This window comes from Tachyglossus aculeatus, chromosome X1, assembly GCF_015852505.1.
Source record: "Tachyglossus aculeatus isolate mTacAcu1 chromosome X1, mTacAcu1.pri, whole genome shotgun sequence".
Taxonomy (NCBI): Eukaryota; Metazoa; Chordata; class Mammalia; order Monotremata; family Tachyglossidae; genus Tachyglossus; species Tachyglossus aculeatus.
In genome coordinates, this window is record NC_052101.1 from 67854678 (window position 1) to 67881025 (window position 26348).

General features: G+C 37.8%; 1 protein-coding gene across 1 annotated transcript in view; it reads left to right on the forward strand.

Annotated features, from left to right (window-relative positions):
• ADAMTS9 (ADAM metallopeptidase with thrombospondin type 1 motif 9) overlaps nucleotides 1-26348 on the forward strand; it is a 180059-nt gene that overhangs the window by 122390 nt on the left and 31321 nt on the right. The window contains exons 29-30 of the mRNA XM_038772003.1: nucleotides 13947-14114; nucleotides 20719-20892. Of these exons, the coding sequence (XP_038627931.1) occupies nucleotides 13947-14114; nucleotides 20719-20892 (342 nt within the window). The remainder of the gene's footprint in view (nucleotides 1-13946; nucleotides 14115-20718; nucleotides 20893-26348) is intronic.

The following is a 26348-nucleotide window of genomic DNA, read 5'->3' on the forward strand; positions in this document are numbered from 1 at the left end:
GTACAACACCTGTAAGTGCTTAACAAATATCATTAAAAAAAATGATTCAAACCAATTCAATAAACATTGCGTTCTTTGATCTTTGGGATCTAATGATGGTATCTAAGAAACTGCACCCTAAATATTCTTAGCAGTTCATGGTAGCAGAGGTATATGGTGCATTGCAGATCATAGCTCTTTTGGCAAAAGGAAGGAAATCAATCTCAATTTCTCCTTTTATGGTTAAATCCTCCCTGTAAGAGGCTCCATAAACATTCTAGTTACTATATGGCCTTGCAATTTTAAGAAGAAATCTATCAGTATAGGAAAGAATTGAAATCCAGAGCCTGTGTGTTGCCTTGAGCCTTAGATAGTTTTTGATGGATCTTAAATACTAGAGAAAACATTATGGTGTCCAATTCAAAGAAGGATTCAGTCTGTGCTTATCATTCTGCCACGGTTACTAAAAACTTAGAGTCATAGGTATATTCTTAAAGTTAAAAGTATCTTATAGAATCTGAAAACATAATACTATGTTGAATTTTTAATTGTGTCCTATATGGAAATGCAACATTACATTTTAACCAAGTTTTATAGCAATAAATATGAATGTTTTAAAGTAACTACTATCAAAATGACATACTTTAGGACATGTGCTATCCTTTATACTATAAAAATAGATTGATAATTTTTTTACTAGACAGATAATACTTATCTTGTTTGGATTGGGAAAGATTTAGTTTAAGGCAAATACCCATATAATTAAATTACATTACTTAAGGATAAGGACATATGGTTAAAAAAAAAGTATTGTTGTTTTGGTAACTTGCTGGTAAATAGATGATATTTGGACCATAGAAATGCAAATGAATTCTGGGAATTGCTTAATTTTCAGAATTCCTAAATCCTCCAAGGTTTCTGTAGTGTAGACATGGTTGTACAGTTCTTTTAAAGCGCTCTCTCTCTCTCTCTCTCTCTCTCTCTCTCTCTCTCTCTCTCTCTCTCTCTCAGATATAAATAATCTGGGTTCAGCTTGAATGGACAACAGGTCAATATTTAACTTTAAAGTTTTAATAGGAAGAAAGCTGGTTTGATAGGTTTTTTGGTATATTTTATCCCTAAAGTTTTATATTATAACAGAATATACTTATCCCTTCCTATTTGAGTCTATCATCCTTTTCTATTTCCTTCATGTTCTAATTTCAGTTTTCACTCTGACTTTCTCCATCTGGCAAGTTTTCCGAAGTCCATTTAAATGTAACATCACTGGAGAAACTAAGAAATTCTCTCCAGAAATGTGCAGTATGTGGAGGTATCAACAGTTAGAGATACAACTGCTAAAAGTAACAAATTTTCCTACTTGGTAGTCCTATTTGATGCTGTTCATTGGTACATTCATGTAGAAAATCTGATATAAACAGATGACTTAGCTTCTGCTTTATACTTCATGAGAAGATTCTTGTATTGGTTTGTTGTGTTGGTCTATTTAGAATATTCATTCATTCATTCAATCGTATTTATGAGAGCTTACTATGTGCAGAGCACTGTACTAAGCGCTTGGGAAGTTCAAGTATATAAGACTAAATGCTTTAGATAGCGTCTAAAAACTCATACCAAATGCATATAACTCTCAAAACGTGGACAATTGAAATAAATAAATGATCTGAACCCCTAATTTTGGCTGGTTTAACCATCTCCTTGCCAAACTGTTCACCAGTGTTCTAACAAGTGTCATCTTTTCTCTCTGTTCTTCCTCACCTCTGGAATAAGGGCAAAAAGTAGTAGGATGATCAAAAAGCAGGTGAGGGGAAGGAGATAGTGAATAAATAGTGCCTGGATGTTGCCTGAGCCTACTGTGACAATGTTTAAGCTCGTGTTGAAGCCAAGGGACTGAAGGGCCATGCAAATGCAAATGAATTTATTGTATTTATTGGAGCCAAGTGACTAAAGAGGAAATAGCAAACATATGTGTACCATGCCTAAATCCAGGGATTGAAGGCCCCCACAAATCAGAGGCCAAATTTTCCAGAATCATCGAGGAAGGTGAACCAATCAGCAGTCGGATTGAAGTTTTCAATTCAGGACTGACTCGGTCTATTCTTGCCTTCTAAGGCACATTCTGATAACTTTGGTAAAATATACTGTCCCTTATGATAACTTGTCCAGGCATAAGTGACAGGACACCATATGGGACCAGAGACCAGCAGGAAGAGACCGAAGGGAGGGAAAGTGGAAAGGTATATGAATTTCTTTCATACTCGAAGTTGACAATATTGACAGTGAAATTCATCAACTGATGCATGTGCTGGACCCTCATTCTCAGCTGCATATTGCATACACGGAGGGTGTCCCTTATTGTGCTGACATATCACTGTTTTTACTTTCTCTTTTCTATATTAATTCATTCATTCAATCGTATTTATTGCGCACTTACTGTGTGCAGAACACTGTACTAAGCGCTTGGGAAGTACAAGTTGGCAACATATGGAGACGGTCACTATACAACAACGGGCTCACGTGTGCCAGGCAATTTTCTAAGCATTTGGGTAGATACAATTTAATCAGGTTGGACACAGTCCATGTCCCACATGGGGTTCACAGTCTTAATCCCATTTGACAGATGAGGTAACTGAGGCACAGAGAAGTTGAATGACTTTCCACTAGGCTACGTTGCTTTCGCCTTTTTCTCATTCCTTCCATAGCTTCTAATCAAAAGGAATCACTTCTTTCTTGATTGTAGTATGCCATGCTGGTCTATCTGCAGCACTTGAATTTCAATTTTCAGCTGGGATGCAGCCTATGAATACATAAGCTCAAAATGTTGGATATCAAAGGAAATTTACCTGAATTCTTTTATGTATGTGTATTGAAGACTACATCTCTATGGGTGTTAGCAATTAAATCTGGTTCAGCTTTCCCCCTTTTTCATTCCCTTTGCATTCAACTAAACTTCTGTATTTGAAAAAATATCTGGAGGTACCAGAGCTTTTTTTCAGGTTCCTCTCCCAGTAACTCTTTTAATGATCAGTCAATCAATCAATTGTATTTACTGAGCGGTTACTGTGTGGAAGCACTGTACTAAGCGCTTAGGAGAGTACAGTACAAAATGGTTGGTAGACACATTCCCTGCCCACAATGAGCTCACAGATTAGAGGGGTAGATAGACGTAAATATAAATAAATAAATTACAGATATGCGCATACGTGCTCTGGGGCTGAGGGAGGGGTGAATAAAGGGTGCAAATCCAAGTGCAAAGACAACATAGAAATGAGTGGGAGAAAAGGAAATGAGGGCTTAATCAGGGAAGGCCTCTTGGAGAACATGTGCCTTCTAAAAGGCTTTGAAGTTGGGGACCATGATCATCTGTGTGAAGAGACGGCATTCCAGGCCAGAGGCAGGATGTGGACGAGAGGTCAGTGGTGAGATAGATGAGATGGAGGTATACTGAGTAGGTTGGCATTAGAAGAATGAAGTTTGCTGCCTGGGTTGTAGTAGAAAATCATTAAGGTAAGGTATGAGGGGGCAAAGTGATTGAGCGTTTTAAAGCCTATGGTAAGGAGTTTCTGTTTGATGTGGAGTTGGATGGGCAACCACTGGAGGTTCTTGAGGAGTAGGGAAACGTGGACTGAATAGTACTGTAGACAAATGATTCAGGCAATAGAGTGAAGAATGGACTGGAGTGGGAAGAGACAGGAGGCAGGGAGGTCAGAAAGAAGGAGGATAGGCGGGATGCAGTAATCAAGGCGGGATAGGATAAATGCTTGGATTAACATGGTAGTAGTTTGGATGGAGAGGCAAGGACAGATTTTACATGGAGAGTAATTACAGTTTTGTGACTTGGAATCAAAATTTGAGACATTTTAAAGAACTTGGAAGTCCAATACTAAGTAATCCACAAATTTGAAAATTAGTTCCTGCATAATTAAAAGGTGAATCCATCATCTTTGAAATCTCATTCTGCAAACCCACAAATAAAGGATATGTGTCTGATTCAGTAATAACTAAAATCAATCTTTTTTCTGATTTTTTAAAGTATTTTAGTCTCCATCCAGCCTCAAAAATATGTATCTAACCTGTGGTATGAATTGTGTATTAAAGTCACTGGTCCATTTACACAAATACCTTCCAATCACTCTATCAATTAATAGTATTTATTCACACTTACTGTGTGCAGAGCACTGTAAGCGTGGCTCAGTGGAAAGAGCATGGGCTTTGGAGTCAGAGGTCATGGGTTCAAATCCCGGTCTGCCAATTGTCAGCCATGTGACTTTGGGCAAGTCACATAACTTCTCTGTGCCTCAGTTACCTCATCTGTAAAATGGGGATTAACACTGTGAGCCCCACGTGGGACAACCTGATCACCTTGTAACCTCCCCAGCGCTTAGAACAGTGCTTTGCACATAGTAAGCGCTTAATAAATGCCATTATTATTATTATTATTATTATTATTATTACTTGGCAGAGTATACAGTAGAGTTAGTAGACACGTACTCTGCCCCCACTCTCAGCCCCACAGTATTCATTCATTCATTCAATCATATTTATTGAGTGCTTACTGTGTGCAGAGCACTGTACTAAGCACTTGGGAAGCACAAATCAGCAACATATGGAGATGGTCCCTACCCAACAATGGCCTCACAGTCTATAACTTATGTACTTATCCATACTTTATTTATTTCTAATAATGTCTTTCTCCCCCTCTAGACTGTAAGCTCCTTGTGATCAGGAAATGTGTCTATCGTCTGTTATTTTGTACTCTCCCAAGTACTTAGTACAGTGCTCTGCACAGAGTAAGTGCTCAATAAATATCATGGATTGTTTGAAGGAACATCTACAGAACATTTAGGAAATTTGGGACACACCAGTAGATAAATACAACAGAGGTGATGAATATAATGATGCAGGAATAATGTGTTTGAACTGATTAAATATTGTAAACAACATACTATCATATCACCTTCTGTTCTCTATCTACACTCACTCCCTTGGTGAACTCATTTGCTCCAGTGGCTTCAACTATCATCTCTACGCTGATGACACCCAAATCTACATCTCTGCCCCTGCTCTCTCTCCCTCCCTTCAGGCTCATGTATCCTCCTGCCTTCAAGACATCTCCATCTGGATGTCTGCCCGCCAACTAAAACTCAGTATGTCCAAGACTGAACTCCTTATCTTTCCTCCCAAACCCTGCCCTCTCCCTGACTTTCCCATCATTGTTGACAGCACTACCATCCTTCCTGTCTCACAAGCCCGCAACCTTGGTGTCATCCTCGACTCCGCTCTCTCGTTTACCCCTTACATCCAATCCATCACCAAAACCTGCCGGCCTCACCTCCGCAACATCGCCAAGATCCGCCCTTTCCTCTCCATCCAAACCACTATCCTGCTGGTTCAATCTCTCATCCTATCCCAACTGGATTACTGCATCAGCCTCCTCTCTGATCTCCCATCCTCCTGTCTCTCCCCACTTCAATCTATACTTTACGCTGCTGCCTGGATCATCTTTGTGCAGAAACACTCTGGGCATGTTACTCCCCTCCTCAAAAATCTCCAGTGGCTACCAATCAACCTACTTATCAGGGAAAAACTCCTCACTCTTGGCTTCAAGGCTCTCCATCACCTCGACCCCTCCTACCTCACCTCCGTTCTTTCCTTCTACAGCCCAGTCCGCACCTTCTGCTCCTCTGCCACTAACCTCCTCACTGTACCTCGTTCTCACCTGTCCCTCTGTCGACCCCCGGCCCATGTCCTCCCCCTAGCCTGGAATGCCCTCCCTCCTCACATCCACCAAGCTAGCTCTCTTCCTCCCTTCAAAGCCCTACTGAGAGCTCACCTCCTCCAGGAGGCCTTCCCAGATTGAGCCCCCTCCTTCCTCTCCCCCTCCTCCCCCTCCCCATCCCCCTGCCTTACCTCCTTCCCCTCCCCTCAGCACCTGTATATATGTTTGTACATATTTATTACTCTATTTATTGTACTTGTACATATTTACTATTGTATTTTATTTTGTTAATATGTCTTGTTTTGTTGTCTGTCTCCCCCTTCTAGACTGTGAGCCCACTGTTGGGTAGGGACCGTCTCTATATGTTGCCAACTTGTACTTCCCAAGCGCTTAGTACAGTGCTCTGTACACAGTAAGCACTCGATAAATGCGATTGAATGAATGAATGAACTGTTCTAGATCTGGTCCATTTATTCCCAGGAAGGGGTTTCCCCAGTAGTAAATGTAGAAATTCAGGCATTTCACATGAAAAATACGCTCAGACAAGCCTTCTCAATCACATATGCAAAGAGATGCACCAACATACCCATTTGGAGAACTTTTATGAGATTCTTTTCTAAAAAGCATTTTTATAGCATCAAGTCCGGCGCCATCCATACTTGGGCACTAAATAAATATGTATTTGTTGATGGTTATCACAGTTAATGGCTTCTAATCAGAATTTTTTTAAACAATCTAGAGATATGAATGGTTCTTTAGGAACTATTTGAGAGCAGGAAATAATGGGTAGGTCTGTAGTTATAATGGCATTCTTTTCTTTCAACATTTCTCTATGACAAGAGGCACAATGTTAATAATTAATGACCTAAAGAGGGATGTGAGGCTCCAGGAGGAATATATAACATTTATATTTTCTAGTTTTTACTAAGATGTTTGGAAAAGGCATAGTTATGTGAGTGTTTACATGGCTAAAAAGTTGATTTACCAACTCTCCCTCAGGCTTGCATTGATGTCATTGAGTAAAGACTTTTAATTTTAGAATCTGTGGGCTGACATAAATCAACAAACTATCCTTTATGTTTCTGCTTCCTTGGTTTCATGACGTACCCAAGACGGTCCCATGAATACAAACAGACATTGACTCAAGTAAAGAAAAGCTTGTGAGGATTTGTTGCAGTGTTTCTCTCTCTGAGATTCTCTCTCTCCACTCCTTTTGTTCTCTCTATTTTTTTCTCTCTATTATCTGGGCAAGTTGCTTAGTCTCTGTGCTCAGTTCTCTCATCTGCAAAATGAGGATCCAATACCTGTACTCACTCTGCTGCCCCTTTTTCAACTCTCCCATCTTTCCCAGCACTATCTATAGAGTGAATCTCCTGCCTTCTCTCAAAATCCACCCCCCAACCTGTGCATCCGACCCCATTCCTTTGTATGTCATTAAAACACTTGCCCCTTCCTTCTTCCCTCCCTAACTTCCATCTTCAATTGTTCACTCTCCAATGGCTTCTTTCCCACTACCTTGAAACATGCCCATCCTTAAAAAAATCCTCCTTGGCCCCACCGCTCCCTCCAGTTATTGCCCCATCTTCTTCCTATCATTCCTTTCCAAAATCCTTGAGTGAGCTGTCTACACTCGCTGACTCAAGTTCCTTTCCTCCAATTCTCTCTTTGACCCCCTCCAATCTGGCTTCTGTCCCCTTCATTCCACAGAAACCACCATCTCACAAAGGTCACCAATGGCCTTCTTGCCAAATCCAATGGCCTCTACTCCATCCTAAACCTCCTCAACCTCTCAGCTGCCTTTGACACTGTCGATCAGTCCCTTCTCCTGGAAGCATTAACTCGGCTTCACTGACACTGTCCTGTCCTGGTTCTCCTTCTATCTCTCTGGCTGTTCATTCTCAGTCTCTTTTGTGGGCTCCTCCTCTGCCTCCCATCCACTAACTGTGGGTGTCAAGGTTCAGTTCTGGGTCCCCTTCTTGTCTTCATCTATATCCACTCTCTTGGAAAACTCTTTCACTCACACAGCTTCAACTATAACCTCTATGCTGATGACACCCAAATCTACATCTCCAGCCCTGATCTCTCTCCCTCTCTGCAGTCTCTCATTTCCTCCTGCCTTCAAGACATCTCTACTTGGATGTCCTCCCATCAGCTCAAGCTTAATATGGCTAAAATTGAACTTTGTATCTTCCCACCCAAACCCTGTCATCCTGCTCAATTTCTCATCACTATTGTCGGCACCACCATACTTCCTGTCTCACAAGCTCATAACCTTGGTATTATCCTTGACTCCTTTCTCTCATTCCACCCACATATTCAAGCCATCACTAAATCCTGTCAGTTCTACCTTCAAAACATCGACAAAATCTGCCCCTTCCTCTCCCTCCAAACTCTACCACATTAATGCAGGTATTTATCCTATCCTGCTTTGATTATTGTGTCAGCCTCTTTGCTAACCTCCCTGCCTCCTTTCTCTTTCCACTCCAGTCCATACTCCATTCTGCTGCCTGAATCATTTTCCTTCAAAAATGTTCAGACCATGTTTCTCCACTCCTCAAGAAACTCCAGTGGTTGCTCATCCATCTCCACATCAAGCAAAAACTCCTCACCATTGGCTTTAAAGCACTTAATCACATTGCCCCATTGGTCGCTGTATTGGTATTACATTGTGAATTTCCTTCAAGCATGTTCACTCAAAATCTTAATCCCAGTATGCTAGGAAAGCTGACTGTGAATCGGTGAGTGTGATTATATGACATGTCAAATTTCCTGTTTAAATTGTTTTACTTTTTTTTAGATTAGTGATAATTTTGCTCAAGTTTAGTGATGACGTTACTTTTCACTTGAGTTACTTTTTCTCAACTGTAAACTACTTCCTGGGGGTAGGCCAGACATTTTGGTATTAGTGTCCTCATTCCCAGAGCAATAATTAGCACACTGAAGCAAGAATTAACATGCTGCCCTAAGAAATTTGGCCTGCTTCAATTCTAGGAAGCATCCTCTACTCAGATTATTTCTCCATTTGTTAGAGATTTTTTTTGCCCTTTTTTGCCCTTTTCCCCTCACAAAACTTTGGTGCTGTATATAGAACATAAAACATGGAATATCTTATATTAAGAAATTAATCCGAAAAGGGTTGGAAGACCAAAAGTGCAGTAAGAATGGAGTGAAGAGGAGCGCACACACACATTCCCTGTGCCATTGTTAAAGCTGATCTGGGAATCCTGGAGCCAGGGTTGCCAAAGTGTAAGAATGGGATTCGTAGGCCAAAATCTCACATAGGTAAAAATTCTCTCATAGTCCCAAGTATACTTTTAACTCTCATCCTACCCGATTTCCATTTTAACAATGCCTCAGAGGTCCTCTAGTGGTTCATGCCATAAACTGTGCTTCCTGTTCCATAAATTGGTTCCTGTGTCTTCAGTTGAAATATTATAAATTTGAACCAATTTTCTCATTAATGATGTGCATATATCTATAATTCTATTTATTTATAATGATGCTACTGATTCCTATTTGCTTGTTTTGACGTCTGTCTCCCCCCTTCTAGACTGTGAGCCCATTGTGGGCAGGGATTGTTTCTGTTGCTGAATTGTACTTTCCAAGCACTTAGTACAGTGCTCTGCACACAGTAAGCACTCAATAAACATGACTGAATGAATGAATGAATGAGTAAGAACAATATTATAAACTGGGGGTTGGGTCCTGAACTACCTAGACTTGTGTGTTCAGTGGATGAGTAATATAGCTGCATTAATGTATTTATATTGAGACAGAGAAATAACCCAACCTGCACGCTCTGCTCCTCTAACACCAACCATTTCCTGTACCTAAAGCTCGTCGGTTCTGCTGCCATCTCCCTGCCCAAGTCCTCCCTCAGTCCTGGAACTCCCTCTCTTCATATCTACCAGTCCACCACTCTTCTCTCATCCCCTCCACCCCAAATCCCTTCAAAACCTCCCTAAAATCACATGTTCTCCAAGAGGCCTTCCAAGACTAAGCCCTTTATTTCCCCTACTCACCCTCCCCTCTGTGCTAACTATGCACTTGGCTGTGTACCCCTTAAGCACTTTGATATCCCCACAGCATTTATGTAAATATCCTTATACTCTACTAATTTCCTCTATCCATAATTTATTTTCATGTCTGTCTCCCCCATAGACTGTAAACTACTTTTGGGCAGGGATTGCACCTCCCAAGTCCGTCGAAGTGTACTTTCCCAAGCACTTAGTACAGTTCTCTGCACACAGTAAGCACTCAATAAGTACCATTGGTTTATTGACTTTTGCTTCTTCTAATGTAAAATGGATGTGTTGATCCTCCCTGGTGATTCTAACAGGTAATTACTCCCTCTCTCCCTGGGCTTTCTCTCTTCACTTCCCCTGCTTGTCTTTAAACTTCTCATCCCTTTCCCTCCCACCATGGTGACTTTTAAAAATGGTTTCCCACTTTCTTGGACTATATTTGAAGTGATTACTTTCTATCTGCCCCAGCACTTAGTACATTATTGGCACCTAGTAAGATCTTAACAAATTCTCTGCAGCCCCCATGAGTTCCCTTTTACTCCCACGCAGGCCCCTCTGGATCTAATGCCACAAACAAGACTAAGGTAGTAAAACTGAATCAGGGTGTGAGATTCTAAATGTTGTAAATTCTGTTCATCATGTCTCAAAACATCCTAAGTTGAGGACCACTTATATAACCAATGATATTCGCTTCAGAAGTTATCATAAATGTTAACAGTCCTAATGGATCATTTGTTCAAATCATAATCTCTTTTGCTATTATATTTATTTGATGAAGATCATGAATGCTGGGTTAGTTTTATGATGGGACTCATAAAAGCTTTGCCTTATGATATGAAATTAAAATTAACATTTATTTAAAAAATTGAACTATTTTTTTTTCATGATTTAGTCATCTAGCCCACTAGTTTTCCTCAGGATATGACTGCTTCTGAACTATATGAGAGAGATGGCTAAATGCCATATTTTTAACATAACAAGTATAACCTACTTTAGTGATTGATAACCTTTGTAGCCTTGAAGTTCTCCTGTAGCTCATTTCTCCTCTTCGTGATGCAAATTAAGCTTTCTGTTCTTCTCATTGAAGGATCAGTTGGGCAGCAACCTCCATCTTTCTTGTCCATGAAGGATATTATTAGATCAGCTTTTTCATCTCATGACCCATGCCTCATGATTCTGTCCTACGCTAATGTGAAACATAACATACTGAAAAGTATCAGTGAAGGAGCTTGTGGGGGCCAAAAGTACACTAGATCCTTCTGTTGAAGCCCTAATCCTTGAAAGTAACCTAACTTGGGAATTTCCATTCACAATAATGAAAGATGTGGAGTTGATTCATATCCAAACTGGTCCCAAATCTAGTCTTGAATCCCACTGGCTTTTAGCTGTGTTTGAAGGCAAGCATTTCTTACACTTAGTTAGTTAGCATAGTTAGTTAGCATGAAATGTTATTGCAGGGTCTGAGAGACTCTAAATTCCACCCTTTCCTTTGAACTTCTTCAAATAAACATAAGTACAAAAGACAGACATTTTTTCCAATGACCTTGACTTCTTTTAAATGATTTTGGGCAGGGATTGCATCATTTGGGAATTGTGACTGACAAAGAAAAAAATGATGATTTTAAGATGATAGTGTTATAGAGTTGGAAAATATTTAGAGTTATATTGGCAAACTGTGAAGCTATTAGTTGCTGGAATAGAAGAAAAAAATATAGCAATCCAACAATTTATTTTTCTAATATATAACAATCTAAGTAACAGGCTAAATTGGTTGTCAATTTGGCTATGTAAGTGTAAAAAACAGCAAATCCCATAATTATGAAAGTATTGGAAATGATTGATAAAATTTCTCCAAATTCTTCCTTATTTTTTATTTCAGTTTTCATTTTGGTGGTGGTATTTTCTAAAAATGTACAGTGAATCTCATTAAAACAAATTAGGTCACCAAATATCTACAAACAGCTGTCCTCATCTATTCTTTAAAAAGTGAGAGCGCAGTAGTGTTTCTTGTCAGGTCCCATATTTTAAGAATTCTTACTGAACAAAAATTAGTCCACTAAATATAAGTGCAACAGGTCTTGCTTATGCTTAAGTATACTTTTTATTTATCAAGTCAAATTATATTCTGGAAAAATAATGAATAATGAGACACATGCACTTAGAAATGGACTAGATATACTGAAACTAAATTTTAGAATTTTTTTTACCAGTGTTTGGTTTTTGTTCCTTCAATTCGGCTTGAGTATATATAACATTGTTATTGCCATCAATACTATTATTATGGATGGTATTCTCTGTGGCTGGCCCTTTAAATTGAGAGGTCTGCTTAAAGGAGGTGGAAATGAAGATCTTATAGATGGATAGACATTCTTTTTGGCCTGAGTCCAATTTATTCTAGGTGAAGAAGATTTTGTGAATGAATTATTTCAAATTCAATCATTTAATCATCCATTAATATGATGTTGGGCTAAGCAGTTTCTTTCTGCTTTTAGCTAGTTTAGTGGACATTGACCTCATCTCAAAATGATATCAAGCTGCTAATGTTGGCAGCTTCTCAGCTAAAATTACTACTTTACTTTTTCTAAATTCCTGGTTCACTTCCCTAACCTTTTCCTAGTCTTAATCTCAACAGTCAATGGAATTGATGGCCATGCTTTGAAGAGTTAGTTCCTGTTAGAGAAAATATGGTTTAAAAAATAAGTATTTTGTTGAATTTTATCTCAGTAAATTAGAGAAGTTTTAACTCCAGGAATTTTGGGAGTTAAAACTTGCAGGTTGCTAAGCCAATACCCTGTGTTTGGCATGAGATGTTAGTGCTGACTGTGAGAAAAGACTGCAGTACTGGTATTGTAAAATGCCTTGAGATGTAAAATGACCCAAGTTTATAACATCAAAAGAGGCAGCCAAGAAGAGAACGATGACTTGACCTGAGAAAATAAAAGGTAAAAATTCATATTAATTGAGATTTAGATTTTTAAACTTCTGCAATTGAGAAATATTTTATAAAAAAACAATATTTTAATCTGCCACAAAACTTTCAGTGTCTTTGGTATAATGTTTCAATTAATGCATCACAAGATATTTATCAACAAGTAAAATGGGAGTATTTTTTAAACTTTAGCTTAACAAAAGAACAGGAACTACTGGAGAAAAACTCAAGGGAACAGAGAATCTTGAAATTGATCAGGCAGCATTTTCATGTTCTCTTCTTTTATTCATTTCACTCTAAAAAGGAAGATAGATAATTACATATTGAGAAACAAGTGCTCACACTGAAAATATAAACCAACAAAAGAGAAATGGAAGTAAAAGTACCTCAGTATGTTAATCTCTGTAAGAAGCTTGTTCTACAAGAAGCTGTCATATGAAATTCTTGTCATGAATCCAGCGGCCTTTTGATTTCTAAATCTTTCAGAGTAACCTAATCTGAAATCAAAGTAAAGTCACTCAGGGTCTGGATGTCAGACATGGTCACATTTAAAGCAGTTCAGTGAACTTGCATAGAAAGGTTGAAATTAGTTGCTTCACTACAAAGTTTGGCACTTACCTACCTGCTGACTTGCCCTTTAATTCTTATTATTCTACCTCCTTGTTTTCTTTTATATGAATGTCAGAATACAGAGAGATGCTTATCCTTTGTCTGATGGCTGCAAATTCTTTAAAAAACCTAATTAAGAAATGGCAAACATTTTTATTTACTACTGCATATAATATCTACTACAAGAATCTCTTGAAAGTGGAAACTTTCATTTGAAAAATGTCATGATAGGTAGTTAGACTTGTGTAAAGGAAATTTTCATTTCTGATTCATACCGATCTCCACATTGGACAGGCTTGATTTATGTCTCTGTATCAGACCAACACATTCCATTTTTATGCTTAACCTAGAAAAGTCTAGATGATCAATATTTTTCCATTGATTTGTGGGTTATAGATTTGTGTGTATGTGTATTTGTGCATGTGTGGGTGTGTATTCAGCACACATTGTTAGATGTGAGATGACAAACAATGCAAATGCGATTAACTTGTATCGAGCCCAGTGTTTATAACAGTGTTTGACACAAGTAAGCATTTAACAAATACAATAATAATAATAGCATCCATAATGATTATTGACAAATGGGACATTTGTGACTTTTAGATGGACATCATCTTTACTTCTCAATGGGTTTTTGTAAAACTCCATGTGATTTTAAAAATATTGCCATTGCTTTATATTACAGTGTTCTGTCTCTTGTGGTCGGGGACATAAACAACGAAATGTTTACTGCATGGCAAAAGATGGAAACCATTTAGAAAGTGATTACTGTAAACATCTTGCTAAGCCCAATGCGCAAAGAAAGTGCAGAGGAGGAAGATGCCCCAAATGGAAAACTGGAGACTGGGGTCAGGTGAGCTAATGCTATTTCTCCTCTACCAACTGCTTGCTCCTTTCCAGGCAAATTGCTTATGCCAAAGTGTATTACACTGCTTTTTCCTTTCTCTCTCTCTCTCTCTCTCTCTCTCTCTCTCTCTCTCTCTCTGTCTCGTGGGGGTAGGGGTGGAGTAGTGTTCATTGTACACTTGAAAAAGCACTTTTTTCTGTTTCTGTTTCCTAAAGAAAGATCAACAGGTGACTTGGAGAATTTTACTGAAAAAAACATAGCTTCTAAAAGCAATTACCTCTAACAAAGATGCTTTGAGGGCTTCTGTGCCATTAAATTAAGTCCATAGTATGTTCTCTAGGAGTAAAACATAGTAGTATAAAAATAATCTGGATTCCCAATTTGAAAAATGAGAAAGAGAAATGAACTCTAGCCATCTTTCTTTCCCCCATTTACGTCAAATGACTGTTAGCTTTGACCACAGGTAGCTCACCCATATCTTCATTGGAAATACAATTATGGGTTTGTGTTTTTTCCATGCAGAATTCTTTGAATCCTGTTTGGATTTTATCTAGTGAACAAACAATTCTTTCTTTTATGGAGCAATTAATGAATGAATATTCATCACCAGCTGCAATTCTCAGACTGGTTCCTGGAGTATTTGATTTTCAAAGCTAGATTTCATATTAGCTATCCTTTATTAATTGTTTCTGATCTGCTGATGCATTTCTTTAGATTTAGGATTTCAAAGTTTTGGCCATATGATCAATACAGGATCCAGAGGTGTTAGTTAAGATATCAACTAAGGTGTTTATTTCCTTGAAAGGTCTCATGCTTTGTTACTTTTCTTTCTGTTTCTTATACTACTGTATTTGCATCCTTCTCTGAGTAGTAAAGCATGAACATTTAAATGTAGTTCATTTTAAAAACAGTCTATTCAACTGGACAGTGACAAAAATAGAATTCTTAGAATTGCTAGGCAGAACACATCTGCAAAGTAGTTGAAATGATTGTTTCTGAAAGTCATCAATTCCATTTCATTGTGGTCTGTGGCCTGCTTTAAATCACACAGATTTTATTGTTAAAAATATAAGATAAGACTTGCAAGATAGTGTGTTATGTGAAAGAATTCAGTTTTTGCAGTTTGGAGAAGCAGATCACATTGATAAAAATATTGTTATTTACGACACTATGATTCTGTAATGACTGGATCAATCAGTAGTATTTATTGAGTGCCTACTGTGTGCAAAACACTAGTAAATGTTTGGGAGAGTACAATACAATAGAGTTGGTAGACACATTCCCTAAGAATATTGGTATGGTAATGATTTGGGTCTAAATAGAAGCATTACATATACTTCAAATATAACACAGGGATATGGCAAAAAGGTAAAAATAACAGTTCATATAAACAGTTCAGAACATTTGAAAATACCAGTTCTGTTGTTTCTCTGTTTTCTTGTTGCATTTTTTAGTACATATTTTTAGGAACTTATAGATAAAATGTACTTCTGTATTAGAAAATTAAAGCAACAAGAAAACTTGTATGCTTTAGTGTCAATATATCATATGGAACTTCAGAGTTTCAAAATTTCTAGAGAAGCTATTTCAGTAGCCTGCAGGAGATTAGATAGGTAAGGAAAGATTTCATGGGAAAGCATGGTGAAGATTTTGAGGGTTATTGTTTTCAGATAAGAATTATTATGTTTTATTTTTTAATTGTCCAAACTGGATTTAAATATCAAAAATCTTAATATTTTTATGATTCACAAATAAAATACACTTGTCACCTTTTTCTTCAGAAAAATTACTCTTTTCTTTGCAAAAGCCTCCAAAAGCTCAACATTGCGGTTACCTTTTTATATACATGGCAATGTTACAAATTGCATCTTGATTAATGTAGAGTACTGGATTCCAAAGAGAATCCAAAACTTATCAATATCCAAATCTTGCTTATGAGATGAAGCCAAGAAGATGAGGACATTCACATAAGAAATAAACAATAGGTGAACACAAAACTCCAGATTCTTTACAGAATAGATAGAAGGAAAATCCCCCAGAGGAAAAAAAATGATATAGGTATGTTATGTTACATATATATGCATATATTCATAATACATTTAGAAATGGCCAAACTTTTGAGATATTTTAAAATGTTATTTTGTCAGGAGTGGGGATATTAACAATTCTTATCATACAAATGAGCTAAATCCTGGAATAATTAAGATGGATTTGTAAATATGCTTAAATCCATTAAGAAAAAGCATAAGTTTTAAAAACAAAGTATTTGGGGACTTCAAAAATGATTTGGGGGATTAAAGAGTAATACCTTAAATATCCGTACCCTATGCATGTGTCAAGATAAGACTGTATAATTTGCTTCAATTCTGAACACAACGATGTTTGATAAAGAAATGAGCTTTTGTAGAAAATCAGCCCAACTAAAAATAGAACACAGATTTTCTCCAGGGTTCACTTCTCCCTCCCATGCACCCCACCCCCTCCCTACCCCACAATGCTACCTTAAGAGTTGGAATGGGTTGAGAATTTGATATTTTTTGAACTAAAATGCACCCTTGAAATAGAGAAATGACTATCAATGTTGTGCATATTTAAGTCCATATAAAATACTGAATCAACTTGTTAAACTTTGAGGGCTCTTTAGCCAAATGATATGAGGGAAACTGAACATAAACTTATCATCATCATCATTATGGTGTTTGTTAAGTGCTTACTATGTGCCAGGCACTGTACTAAGCGCTAGGGTAGATACAACCAAATCGGGTTGGACACGGTCCCTGTCCCCAGTGGGGCTCACAGTCTTTATCCCCATTTTACAGATGAGGTAACTGAGGCACAGGGAAGTGAACTGACTTGCCCAAGGTCACACAGCAGACAAGTGGCGAAGCAGGATTAGAACCCATATCCTTCTGACTCCCAGGCCCATGCTTTATCCACTACGCCACTACTCTGGCCTGTTTCGGAGGTCTGCTTATTGATATGCTATGTCTTCTGAGATTAATACGAAATGGAGGACTTGTAGATGTGAAAATAAATCACAAGGAACATTGGTCTGGATTAGAAAAATATTTGCTAATTACAAAATGAGTACTCTGCAAAATTAGCATAAAATGCAGTTTAATCGTACTCACTGTCTTAGGTTCAACGAATGTGTGAAATGAGAGGGAGAGAGTAGGGCACATTAGTTCAGATTTCAGTTTCTGTTGATTCTCTGCAACTAGGGCACTTCATAGATATCTGTGGGCCTTGTAAAGCTTTCTGTAATTTGCCTTTAGTGTGTAACCCACCGGAAGTTTTGGTACCGGTATCCTCATTGTCAATGATAGAGAATATGATATTTAGATCAGGTGTGAGCTCCTTTTAATCTCAGTGCCATTTGGACTGGAAACACCAATGTTCTATAGTCAGAAACTGAGATGTCACATTGATATTTTGGTTTTGTGGGATTCCATTTGAATCAAATTAACCCAATATTTAAAAGCTAAGTACCGAATTGTGATTCTAGGTAGCGACAATATCCTTATATATGCCTAGTAGAGGCTTTGGTCTGTATAATTCTATAGAGGCCCATATGTTAGCTGGTATATTTATTAGAGGTGTTTCCCATGCCTGTTGTTTTTCAAAAATGACACCAGCATTCTAATTTCAGTGAAAACACTTTCCCTTACAGTTTTGTGAGCACTTGTAGGATGTGTTTACATGTACATAAGCGGACATGGGCATGCAAAATAAAAATCCTATTCTCCACCTGATGTACCTGAAATAAGTATTGACTACTTATTTACATCAATGAGAATTTCCTGTCGGAAACACAGTGAGCTGAGATTGTCTTGTTTTATGCTGTCAAGTTTTATGCTCTAAGCCATAACCACTCCATGGACACATCTCTCCCAGAACACCCCACCTTCATCTGCAGTCGTTCTGGTAGTGTATACATAGAGTTTTCTTGATGAAAATACAGAAGTGGTTTACCATTGCCTCCTTGTGCTCAGTGAACTTGAGTCCCATGACTCTCTCCAATGCCACTGCTGAACAGCACAGGGCCGTTTTGACTTGTAGCAGATTGCCTTTCACTCCCTAACCACTGGCCAAGCTAGGAACGGAATGGGTATGCCTCTGCTTGACTCTCCCTCCCATAGTCAAGACTGGTAGAGTACTGGAAAGTCTCCAGAGATTCCCTACTTATCATTAGCCCCACATTCAAAATATCTCTCATGAAGCATGAATAATCTCCCATCCTAATATCATATGTAACATTAAAAAATGATGACAGTTACATATAAATGAGAACAAATAAGCCTGTCTCATTGAAATAGTGGTTCTGAGACATCAGGATTATGCATTTATTTTTGTTTATTATTAGGTTTTTGAATAATCTGTTGAAAACCTATCTTGATTGGGTTTGTAGCTAACTTTTTCCCTAGTCAAAAAATATGAAAAGTTAGGTATTTGGTCCTCTAGTTTAGCACATCTCATTTTAATTAAAAAACCCGATGGATGCAGAGAAGCAGAGGCAGAAGGACCTTGCTTGATATTTTTAATCATGTAAAGCTTTTACAATGTTTCATTCTAATGTTTTACATGTTACTAACATTGTAAACCAGCAAAGCATTTACCATCTAAATTATATCTTTTGTTTCATTCTTCTTCTTGTTAAATTACTTCCATGTGCTAAAATGATGTATTTTCAATAAAAGAGCACATTAATAGCTCTCCAAATACTAACCTGAAATGTACCTTCTTAAATTGCTGGCACTGATGCTTTGATCTTTCTACCATAATTTGGAATAATTGTTATGATCAGGGTAACAATACTATCCGAAGGTGAAATTAGATAGTATTAGTTTGAATGTTATGAATAGCTGAGTACAATGCTAGGGACACAGTAGGCACTCAAAAATACTTTTGGTTGAGTAAACATTCAAAATACTTATTTGCCATTTCTGCCTTCAAATCTGTTCATGCTTTTTTATTGATTGGCTAATGAAAAATCAGATATTGACATATTTTTAAGTTTCTTGGATAGACCTAGCTTTTAAGTTGTATATTTTCACTAAAAAAATGTAAGTTAATAAAAATATTACATGAAATCTGTTCATGGGCATGGATATCATATATGTTACAATGTTCAAATAGAACATTAGTTTAAGGTTTTCTTTCTATTTCTGTTCCCCACATTCAGTGGGATTTCTGTCATTTCAATAGAAAATGATGTGTGTCTTTTCCCCACACTTATATAGCAACGAGAATTAGACATGGAACTACCATTGCCTTTAAAAAGCAGTTATCCATGAACTCTATCACCAATAGTTTAGACTTTATGCCTAAAAATATTTTAAAGTGTGATTCTTTGTATATTATTAATTTTAAAGAGTCAAATTGTCTTGCATGGAACAACAAAAAGCAGATATCTTGGTTATCTAGAATACTTTTCTTTATTCAGCTAGCTGTTTTATGGAATTTTCAAACACTAAATAGGAGAATGTATGGTAATAAAAAATGCTACATCTCTTGGAAAACATTTCAATCATTTGAATTTCTATGGAAAGCATAAATGTCTCTAATGGAGACCTTACTTTAGCTTTATATGCTTTCTGGTGGTTTCTGATCAATTATCATCAGTTGTTCAAAGTGCTGCTTTTACAGATAAATAGTTCTAAAAACTTAATTCCAAGAGCATTTCATTCTCGTTGTAAACAGCATAAATCCAGTATTTAAAATAATTTACATTTATGGATTTGGCTTGACTATATTTAAGTTAAGCATGCTTTTCCAGAAGTAGACCTATCAGCAATCCTTATATCACTGGGGTTTAGTAATAATTTTAATGAATAAATATAATAGCATACTCATTTCAGCCATATACTCTGCTACATATTGTCTAACTCTAAACAATAATTAGGGTAAAAATAATTGTTCCACTGATAAAGCAAGGTAATTTAATCTGACAACAAAAAATCCTTTAAGAATTAATTTGGAGAAATATGAATTGCATATATTATACAGATTTGGTCAATAAAATATTTTCATCTGATTTACAGTATTTTAAAGTGCAGAAAACACTAAGTGTAGAGAATGGTTTCATAATTTTCATATATATATACATATATATATATATGCATCTCCCATTTTAAATATGCACTTATTGATACATGAAAATAGACTAAAGTTTGTTTCATGTAATCAGTTATAATATGCAAAGGAATTAATTCTGCCTGTACAGCTAAAAAATTCACAGCAATATACTGAGAAACTCTAGTTGTTTATTATCTCTAAGTCTCCAGTGTTCCAGATACACCAATAAATTTTGTGTTTTTCATTGAAAATGACAGCGATTCTGCATGTTTTAACAGAAGAAGCTATGAGTATCATTTTCTCCCTGTATCTCATTTGTTCAAATTTCTTGCAGAAAAATTCATTTTGATCTCAAAAAGCGAGAGTAATTTCCAGTATTCCCTATGGATCTACCTACTGAGCATTCATTTTCAGACTTAAAGGATGGACTTAGACACTTTTAAGGATAATTAGAAATAGTCACTATAACTATGGAAGGTGTTTCACTAGAAAAGGGAAGAACAACAACAACCACTTACTCGTTGTCTCTCCTCAGTGTTCGGTGTCCTGCGGCAGAGGAATTCAGCAGAGAAGTGTGTACTGTCAGATTGGAGCCCACAGAGCAGCTAGAGAGACTGAGTGCAACCTATCCACCCGACCCATGTCTGAACAAGTCTGCCTGGCAACGGAATGTCCTGTGTACACTTGGAAAGTAGAGGAATGGCAAGAAGTAAGTAGAGGGCCTGGAGCAGACAGCTTCAACAGTATTTAAAGCATAGTCGTTCTTCATGAAGCTCATCAGTATCACATTACTCCCTTTGGAAAGTGTGATCCACAAAGCAGGAATAGATGGCCTGCTCAAAAACATTCTTGTCAGATGGCCAAGGTTTACAGTAATTAGGGTGAGAGTTCTAGCCTTTTTATCCAGTTCAGAGATGGCTGTGTACTTGAAAATTAAAATTTGGCTGGCTCTAAGAAATATTTAATTAAATCTTATGGTTAAATGCATATAGATAATTCCAGCTTCCCCTGGGGGAAGAGAAAGGGAATAACTAAAATTAACTGTTCCCCTACACATTATTTTCATTGTTGTAATGTTTAAATTAAGTAGGGGCTTAATTCTCTCATCCTGCGTGCCTTTTGTTGGGTAGGTGGCATACAGTCATTAAAAAAAAAAAAACAATTTCCAGGGATGTTCATATAGCATAAAAAACTGAAACAATCAGAAGGAATTGCTCAGTAGAATCAGGGTGGATGACTTGTTTTATTCATCATCAGCTAATGTTTTGTTAAAGAAAAATTGAGTAGGAGAATGAAGATTTGATTTGTGGGAGGACTGCAAAGGGAATAATGAACTGCCAATGTTTAAATCGTTCTTGTGAAATTCTAGACGATGTTTCATGTTTCAAACCTAATTAAAGACTTTTTTACAGTGTGGATGGTTGGTTCTGAAAAGAACCTTAGTGGAAGATCAGAGTGGGAAATCCTGAAGCATCTTTAATGATGGGATAACTGAGGATAGGGTGCCTTGTAATTCTAAATCAAATATTTAATAGTGCCTTTATTCCTTTTTCATGAAATTATCCCATATTTGGGGGATCTGGCCTCATCTGTTTTGTCTCTGCCTTTTCTTCATCCCCATGACCTTGTCATGTCCAGTCAACTCTTGGTTATTCATGGACTGATTATCCAGTTTTTAGATAAACCGGGACCTGTGCTTCTATTCTGCCTGCTTTGTTCAAATGGGTAGTGGCAGGGGAAGAAGTTCATTTTGCTCCTTTAGGAGAGTACTACTGTTAAAGCTTTGTTGGAAAAGGTTGGAAGTATTGACCAAAACACGATTTTTAGATTAACTTTAAATTTAAATTATCTGTGTTGTTCTTAAACACCACCACAGTGGGAATGAGTTGCATTACACATGTCCAAGTACATAGATTCCTAGATTTATCCATATCTCATGTGGTTGGGGGGATGCCCAAGAATGTAGTGCATTGGAACAAACATGATTTAGTGTTGAACTGACTGTGACAGAGAAAGCAGATCACAAAAGCTATTAGACCTTAAGAGGTGAAGGTTCAGAAGGATAGAAGGGAGGAAAAAACTAAACTCGCACAGCAGACTAAAAAGTGTGGGTGGTTCCTTATCTGGAGATTATATATCAGGGTTTAGCCACCCAAATGTCAAGCACACGGATGGAACAGCCTTCCCAGTGTTCTTCTATTTGAAGAGAGTCAATTGGGAGATTCAGTGACTAAAGCCAAGCCCTGTCTCTGGTATAGGACATGTCACTGCACAGAGGATAGAAAATGCCAGTCCTTAATTTATTTTTACTTGTTTTTTTACAACCCTACTATATATCCAGCTTACACTGTTCAGTGGCCTTGAAAATACGTTCAGATATCTCCTGGCCCACAAAACTGTGTGCCAGTCTTCAACTATTCACCCGTTTCACTCACACTTAATAATGGTCATAACAATGATGTTTCTGATCCCAGTTGTCAGAGAACAGCAACGTTGATAGCCTGCAACTGTACAGTATAAATGTTCATTTGGAGACAGTGGTTCAGATTTTCAGTTTCTTTTAGAATGTTGTTTATTGATCTGTGAGTTAATGAGCTCACCCATGAGATAGATAAGAAAGGAAGGGGAAAGGATCCTCAAAAATGCTGTATTGGTGTCAGTGAGTATTCTGACTAGGGTAGGGCAACTCTTTAAGAATTTTATTTGAACTTCTTCATGTTCTTCTTTCCTAACCTAGGTGTTTGCTCTCCTATCCCCTCCCTTTGGTATTTGTTGTTGAAATGTATTGAGCAGTCCTAATGCATTTTATGGATAAAAACCCATGTTTGGGATCCAATATTAACCTTAATTTGATGTTCCAACAATCAAAAAGTAATATTTTAAGATACATAACTAAATGTATTGAAGAAAAAACTTAGTATGGGAACCAAAATGAAAGTTTGATTCCGTTAATTTCTATGGTACTGTGATTACACAGGGATCAACACCCATCTCATGGAAAAAAAATAACTTCAGAATGGAAGCATTTGTTATAGGCACAAATATCTGAAGTCTCATTTTCACCCTTTGTAAGCTCGTTGTGGACAGGGAACATGTGTACCAATTCTGTTATATTCTATTCTCCCAAGCACTTAGTATAGTGTTTTGCACATGGTAAACACTCAATAAATACCATCAATTGAGTGATTGAACAAATGGGTGCTTTGTAGTAATAGAGTTTGTCATTGTTTATTTGGATGAACTGGACCCCATCTGAGGAGGTCCCAAACATACAGCTGTTTCTTCCACTTCCTTCTCCCTCCCCACCATCACCCTGTAAGAGTAAGACCATATCCTGGGTGTGGCTCCTGATTGGCTGGAAGTCAGCATGATTGAAAGCTGCTACCCAGGAGTGCTAATGAAATCCAAAGATTACCTAGAATTGAGTAGTTCAAGCTACAGCATTGAATCTCAATGGAAGCTGGAATTTTTAATTAATAAAAGTGAACCAATGTGTCCTTTGTGCTCTAATGTCCTAAGGAATTGCAATATGGAAATTACTGAGGCAGGCAGCCAAACACCTTACTTGTAGGGAGGGGGTGGGGGCAAGAAATGATGTTAAAAGCAGGCAGTGTTGGAGTAAGAGAACAGGACTAGGGTAGCTGGAAAAGCTTGAATGCCATTCATCAAACAGTTAGAGTTCCCTGGATGGGTTCTGACTAGGTCTAGAGAAACATGGATACCAACCACTTCCTTTGGTCATAGGGTGGCCATTCATCCAGTTGTGCACAGGACAGCATAGTTTTCAGCTAACCTTTTTTTTATTGTTGGTTGGTGGGGTGGGATTTGTTAAGTGCTTACTATGTGTTAAGCCCTGTTCTAAGTATTGGCCTAGATACAGGTTAATCAGGCCAGATACAGTCCCTGTTCTACATGGAGCTCACAGTCTAAATAGGAGGGAGAACAGGTATTGAATTCCCATTTTGCAACCGAGGAAACTGAGGTATAGAATAGTGAAGTGACTTGCCTATGATCACACAGCAGGCAAGTGGCAGAGCCAGGATTGGAGCCCAGGCCCTCTGGCTCCCAGGTCCATGTTTTATCCATAGGCCATAATGCTCGTTCAAATACCTTACCAGACACCTTTATGATGCTATTTTCATTTTAAATGTGCAGTCTCCATTCTCTTTGGCTCCTCTCCGCCGTGACCTGTGGGTCAGATGCAGCACCTCTGTTTACAGGAAACTGGGAAAGGAGCACCCTGGCTCTGGAGCAAAAGCAGGCATTTAGGGGTCACCCCCTCAGCGACAGGTTCCAGGTTCTGCAGACTTCATTTATTCATTCAATCATATTTATTGAGCGCTTACTGTGTGCAGAGCACTGTACTAAGTGCTTGGGAAGTACAAGTTGGCAACATATAGAGATGGTCCCTACCCAACAGTGGGCTCACAGTCTAGAAGGGGGATAGACTTCCATAAAAGGTTCCCTTTGACATTACATTGTGTTGTGTAATGGTTGTAATGAATGCCTGTTGCCAACTTGTACTTCCCAAGCACTTAGTACAGTGCTCTGCTCACAGTAAACGCTCAATAAATACGATTGAATGAATGAATGAAAGAATGAATGTTAGTTCCAGGTCAGAAAAGGACCATTGGTATCCATGTGTTCCATTAGTGGCCACCATATCTGCACAGAATGATCCCTGAAAACATTAGATTGGTGTCAGAGGTTAGCTTTGTCCTATGCATATCAAAAATGGAATTTTCTCCCTTCTTATCTCTTGGAAAAATATGGGTGCTCTTTATAGAATTGGTCATTGACCTTTAACACACTGAACTTGGCAGGATTTCATTTGCAGCACTCCTTTGGCAGAGGCCCTCCATGCACCTTCATTTGAAAATATGATTCTGAATGCACAAGACCAAGGAAATGCAAAGTAGAACTAAATGTACTAGAGCAATTTGTTCAATAGATCCTCACTAAATATAGGAGTTCTTATTTGCAAGGCCTGGAAGAGGTTAAAGCTTTGATTTGAACATGGGCCTGGAGTCAGAGGACCTGGATTCTAATTTCCATTCTGCCACGTTCCTGCTGTGTGGCCTTAGGCACATCACCTAACTTCCCTGGGCCTCAGTTTCCTCATCTGTACAATGGGGATTCAATACTTCTTCTCCTTCCTACTTAGACTGTGAGCCCCATGTGGGACAGGGATTGGAGCTGGTATGTTTATATTGTATCAACCCCAGTGCTTAGGATGGTGGTTAGCACAATTTAAGAAATACCACAATTATTTGAAAATGTCCAGCCAGAGTGTTAGGCACTGTGGGCAAACAGAAACAAGCAGATCCATTGTAATTGTCTTCTCACTGCTTCCTAGCTAATCTAAAAAGTTAACCCTAAAAGTAGGGGAGAATTAACTTAAATCAGGGTCAGTGAACTTAAAGTCCTGAGGAATTGACTGAGGTGACCTTTGTGGAAGGCATGCATGCAAGATAGGAGGCTAGATTGTGGCTGTTTTGTGTTCCTCATAAGGATAAAATGGCTACCAAAAGCTAAAGAGATGAATGCCTACTGGTTCTCAGACCAGCAGAACTATCTCTCTATGTGCTTATGCAAACCGTATTTTCAAGACCTTCTAGGAATTTACAGGCACTGTATAATTTCATTTTCTGCCTTCAATACCAATTGGTAAATTGCAGTTGCAGAGATTTAGAAAATAAAGTTATTTTAACTGTAGCACCTTCCAGGCATAGCCTGATAACTACCTCGGGTCTCTGCAGTCATCCTGTCTTTCTTGCTTCTTATAATTTTTCTGCAACTGGAGATCATTCCACTCCAGTCACAATTCTTCTTTCATAGGTGATATTGACTTCCTCCACCTTTCTCAGTCCTTTCCTCTGCACTGAGCATGCTCTAAAATCTGTTTCATGTCACAGACTCAAGCCCAACAGAGATTAAAAGATCCTTTTCTAAAATACTCATTAAACAAGTGCCAAACAGCTGTTGCTTGTTTTGAGCTCATTACTTCATCTAGCCTTTAAAACAGTCTTTTAAAAATTGTCTACTGAATATTCAAAACCACTCTCAATGATCAGAGAGGAATAGCAGTTTCAAAGTGTAGGCCCTCATTCTTTGAGACTAAGTGTCTTGCAAAGAGATATCAATCAATCAATCAGTGTTATTTAG